Source organism: Lipotes vexillifer, unplaced genomic scaffold, assembly GCF_000442215.2.
Source record: "Lipotes vexillifer unplaced genomic scaffold, Lipotes_vexillifer_v1.1 scaffold782, whole genome shotgun sequence".
Taxonomy (NCBI): Eukaryota; Metazoa; Chordata; class Mammalia; order Artiodactyla; family Lipotidae; genus Lipotes; species Lipotes vexillifer.
The window spans coordinates 715,612-720,991 of record NW_006791339.1 but is presented as its reverse complement, the minus strand read 5'-3'; the positions used below and the strand labels follow the sequence as shown (position 1 = coordinate 720,991).

General features: G+C 54.9%; 1 protein-coding gene across 4 annotated transcripts in view; it reads right to left on the bottom strand.

Annotated features, from left to right (window-relative positions):
• PAX3 (paired box 3) overlaps positions 1-5,380 on the bottom strand; it is a 98,214-nt gene that overhangs the window by 89,348 nt on the left and 3,486 nt on the right. For all 4 annotated transcript variants that reach the window (XM_007464339.1, XM_007464340.1, XM_007464338.1 and 1 more), the window contains exon 4: positions 4,152-4,286. In XM_007464339.1, coding sequence (XP_007464401.1) covers positions 4,152-4,286 — 135 coding nt within the window. The remainder of the gene's footprint in view (positions 1-4,151; positions 4,287-5,380) is intronic.

The window sequence follows — 5,380 nt, the reverse complement described above, 5'->3', positions numbered from 1 at the left end:
AGCCGGGGGGGGGGGGGGGGGCGGGTGAGGGAAGAAACGGCCTTCCCTCGATGTCAGTAGCACTCCCGTTAATGATAAAATGTTCTTTTCATGATTCCACTGGAAACGAAATAGTTCCAGGAGTTTTAAAACTTCTGTACGTTTTTAATTGCTTTATCTTATGTCCCGCTGAAAAGTTGATGTCGTCCTCGTTAATTTTAGAAAAGCTCCTAAGTTTACAAACTCAAGCAAAACTTTTGTCACCTTTACTTTCTCAAATTAAAAAAAGAAAAAAAGCACTGTTTTTCATAAACATCAAATTGAAAGGGAGCGTTAAAAAAAAAAAAAAAAGGAGGGAAAGCTCCAACCTACCTATGCTTGGGGTCTCCTGGCTCAATCTTTGAAATTGTTGCAAAGCTCCCACGCTCACTGGTGATTCTTAAAAGGGGTAAAGTCCTATGAAAGTGTATCTCCAGCCCCAATCAAAACATCAATTTGGCAATCTGGCCTCTCTCCCCCTGCACTCCCGAGCTGCCACTTCAAAGCCGCAGCAACAAGTCAGTAATTGTAACTTTGCATCTAAATATTTAAGCGAGAGTCTTGCAGTCGCGTGTCCATTTACAGTCCTCATCTGTGCTCTAATTCCATTACGGCACAAAGCAAAAATGTTTCCCAAAACTCACAAACAGGAAAAGCGTCACCCTGCTGCTGCAGCCGCTGGAGGAGGAGTTGATGAAGGAGCAGTTTCTATTGATTAGTCACTGCTTTTGTGTTAAGGGCTTTCTTTAAAATAAGAAAAAATGGGGGGAGGTTGCAGAAATTTCACTAATGTGAGCCTCAGGCAAGGAAGGGGGAAAAAAGAGAAGAGAGGGCGGGGGAGGCGGGCTGCGTCTAGATGAAAGTGAGAAGGACATAAAGGAGGCAATTGAGTCGGCTGCAGCCCGGCGAGCTAAGCTTCGAGCCGGCCGGAGCTCAGGGGAGGGGGCGGCGCGGCGCTTTGGCGCAGGGCGCAGGAGTGGGGGCCGGCCCATTGTGGCGGCGCCCGCGGGCCAGCTCCGCAGCGCCGGGGGAGGAACAGAGACGCCTATTGAGTGGCCCCAGCGCGGGCCGTGCCCACAGCCCCAGTTGCCGCGACCGGGGCTAGGTTCCTACCGCTGCGCCTGCTCGGCTCTTGGGGAGAGGAAGGGTGTGTGGGGAGCGGGGTGGTGTTGGGGGGAGATGAGGAGGGTGCTGGGGGGGGGGTGTTCCTGGCTGCCCTACCCTCTCCTTCCACCCTGGCAAAAGAGCTGGAAGCAAAGATCCAGGAGGGGCGCACAGCGTCTATTGCGCGCCTAGGGCGCACGGGCCTGAGCGCCCCGCGCCGGCCCGAAGCGCTGCTCTTGCATTGGGCGAGGGACACTGCAAAGTTGGGAAGGTGAAAGAGGCCATCCAGAAGAAAGGACAAGACCCTGGAGAGAAAAACGAGGGCCGTTCTGACCTCTTTCAGGGTACCTCTCTCCCTGTGTCCCAGTCTCTGACAAGTGAGAGAGGTACTCGGGAAAGCCAGTCTCAGAAACATCCGGCAGGCCGGAAAGGAAGCTGGAACCTCCAGAGAGAGCGCGCCGCCCTGATCATGACACCTAAACGTCCCTCCTCAGCCAGGCTCCTCCTGCCCGGCCTGGGAGCTCAGAGCCCTTTATCAACATTCAGTCTATTTTCCAAGCGGGGCAGCCTGGGGCTTTTGCGGCCCAAAGGATAGAGGGAAATTTTTTTTTTTTGAGGTTTCTAAACTTCCCTTCAAACTACACTCCACTCTGTCCTTTCTCTGGGCCCCTCTTGTCCTCCAGGGCTCATCTGGAAAGGGAGCTAGAGGCACTGAAGAGACTGACACTGCATCTTCCCTGACAACCCCAAATTAAATTAGACTTCAGCCTCCGAGTTGTGTGTATGTGTGTGTTTTCAACGGTTCAGCCCCCTCTGGGGAGAACACTCTGATTTTGAAAATGGTAGCAATTGCCCTTGAATGGCAGCGGGCCCAGCTAGACGGCCCAAAAGACTAGAAACATTTTGTAGGTGAAATGGCCACTTTTTCCACGCTGGAAAGTCCATAAAACTTCCTGGCGCAGCAGCTATTGGGGCTCATTGAATAATTCATCCCTCATTGCAAGCCCATAATGTCTATTCTCGGGCCTTTGTGGGGCTGTTTTCTCTTCTTTTCTCCTTGAATTATAAAAAGGTTGCCTTCCTTTGTTCACATCAAGCTGCTGCGAGCTGGAGCTTTGTCTGGGCCGAGCTAAAGTGTGAGTTTCAATGGACTCTCCAGGCTTTGTCTCCCAAGTTCATCTCCAAGTGTAGATTGTGTAGAGAAGGCCTTCTTTGTAAAAGCTGGAAAAGTTGTACAAATGTTTGACCAGCTCATTTGGGGCGTTTTGTCTCCTGGGCCTCGGTTGCCGGTGCTGCGAGGGAGCTGTCGAGCTGCGGAGCAGGCGCCTCCAGCAACAAGTAGCAAAGCCTTGCCACCCTTCACCCCCCCCCCTTCCCAAGCCTCTCCTACCCTCTGGGCTCATTGCCCCGCTGCCTGCAGGGGCCCGTTAGGTTTGGGGTTGGCTGGTTTCTCGCCTTCCTCCCTCCCCAGCACCTCCGTGATGCATCTAGACCTAGAATAAAAGCTGGGGTCTCTTCTCAGAGACCAGGGCAGAAACGCACCCCTCCAAAAGGAAGGGCTTAAACTGAGTCCATGTGAGGCCCCTGCTTTAGAAGGAGGGAAGCAACAGCACATGTATCTCCCCTGCCCAACCTGCTGTGGGTTTTGGTGTCTTTTCTTGATTGCCTGTGTGTGCCGGGGCATCTAGGCACCTGTTTATCGCTGAAATCTGTGGTTCGGATATATAACATTGAAATCTGGGTCCCTTCGAGGTTGTGTACAGAGTTTGCATTGATTTGTAAAGCTGCCGCTCCGGAGGGCCAGCGGTCCGCCCCGGAGTTGAGCAATGAAGGTAAAAGAAGCGACCACTTTCCTGACCCACAGTCCTACCCTGGATGCCACCGGCTGAGGGCTCAGACCCAGCCAGTCGAAGTGGGTGACCGCTCCAAGCCCACCTGGGGAGCCGCCTGCCCTTCTAGGGCAACTCAAAAGTCAACTCAGCCCAACGAAGTCCCGGCCCCGGGCGAGGGAAGGCCACGCATGGGGGAGGGGGTCACCTGGCAACTCCTGGCTCTTTGCGCTTTGGAGGAGGTGCAACCATCCCCAAGGCCAAAAGTGCTGAGACGCAAAACGGCTGAGACTCTCCTGCTGCCGTGAACCCTTCCAGGTTCAACTCCCACGGGGTTGGCTTTCTTTTGTGGGAGTGGGCGTACCTTTAGAGTCTGAAGACAACCCGCCGGCTGCACTTATGACTCCGCGGGGGAGATTTCCTCTTGAGGCTGACAGATCGCAGCCAACAAGAAGACAATGGTCCGCACCCCTGGGCGGAGAAAGGGTGCCGGCACTGCGAGCCCAAGAACTCAGACCCCCTCGGTTTGTAACCCAGAGCTTAGGCTTGTTTTACTTCCCAGACACGCACAGCTCAAACCCTACCGCGTTTGAAAACCAATTTAAAACAAACCAAAGAACAGCCAACTTACAGATACACATTTATAAGGCAATCAATGTAGTGCAACCTTAGGACCCCACTGCCTTAAAGAGTTTTGGGTCTCTCTCTCTCTCGTCCTCGTTCCCGTTCCTCTCCCTCTCTCCTTCTCTGTGCCCCCCTACTCCTATTCTGATGTGGAAACCCCTTTGGAGACCCGGGCGTTTCCTAAGGGCGGAAAAAGTTCCTTTAACCTCCGGAGCCTCACGGACTGCCCCCTGCCTCACAACCGCTCAGAGACGCCCAGTCCCGTACCCCAGAGGGCAGCAGGGTGGCCCCGCACCCAGACCGCAATTTGCAGTTCCGCCTTCCGTGGGGCTGCGAGTGGTGTGGAGGAAAGGTTTAAAAATAGAAGAAAAAAAAAAAGAAAGAAAAGATTTTTGTGTTCACTGTAAGTGCGTCTCTGGTCTTTCACTTGAACGCTCTTAGCCGGGTGCAGGGGATATGAGCGAGAAGGGGCCTTGACACGAGCGGGGCCGCGCCGCCCTCAGGACCCCAACGTCAGAGCGCGGAGTCCGGGGAGGCGCCGGCCCCCAGGGCGCCGCCCAGCGCGCCGCCGCTTACCTCGTTCGCTCAGGATGCCGTCGATGCTGTGTTTCGCCTTCTTCTCACTGTCCTCCGCCTCCTTCCTTTCCAGGTCGGCCTCCTCCTCCTCGCCTTTCCCGAATTTACTCCTCAGGATGCGGCTGATGGAACTCACTGGGGGCGGAAGGAGGAAGGGGGCGCTTACGACTGAGACGTGCAGGGCCGCGCTGCAAGGGGCCCCCCGGCCCCCAGTCGGGGTACGGGCGGGGGGGTCTGGAAGGCCTGCCCTAAACAGCTTGCTTCTGCCTCCTCCAGCGTCTTTGGGCATCCTCGTCCTTCTACCCCCCCCCCCCCGACCTTCCGACTCATGCCCCCCATCTCATAATCGGCCTCTAGGAACAGCGAGCCGGGAGCCTGGAAAGCTCGCACCTCCAGGTTAGGGCCGGGAACCGCGGTCTCGGTCCGCTCTCCCCAGTAGGATGTTTCCCTCCTAGACTCCACAGACGGGTCTCTAGATCTCCAATCTAAGAGATTTCTCCCGCCAGCCACACTGCACCGCCTCAACCTGAAGGCATTGCGCCCCGCGGTTCGCGGTAAAGGCAGGAAGAACCAGAGCGGACCCGTCCCCTGCAATTCAACTTTTTTCTTTTTTCTTTTTCTTTCTTTCTTTTTTTTTTTTTTTTGAGGCCATAAAGGGTTTAAATTTCAACTGCAGGATCGTTTCCTATTGTAAAAGTCAAAAGAAAATGCACTCTCCCCCATTTATTTTTTCCAGATTCCAGTCTGGTAAACAAATCCATGCTCCGAAATATCTCGTTCTCGCAGGGGGGAAAAGGGAGTTTCCTTTTAATTAAAAACAAACCCGCGCGCCCTCGCCCTCGCCAGCGCTCGCCCCTCTTCTCCCTCCGCCTCCCCCTGGCCGCCGGGGGCGCCGGATGGGCCCTGGGACTCTCGGGAAAAAATCCCGGCCGTTGCCGAAGCCTCCCCTCCTTGGCGCGCACGATGAAGTCTCGGTTGGCGCGGCCCCATCTCCCTTCGGTTAGGATTACCAAAACATTTGTTTCTCTTTAAAAGGGAACATCAATATTAATAAACGCTTGGCCTCCGCCTCGCGTTTCCTGCCCTGCCTCTTCGACAGAAATCCTCTTTGGGGAGCCCTCAGCGGCGGTCTCTCAACCCCAGGACAAGCAGCTCATCACTCCCTCCATAAAACGCCAAAAACGTCTAGCTCGTAAATATTTCAGAGCCCTGGGAGGGGCCGTCTTCCG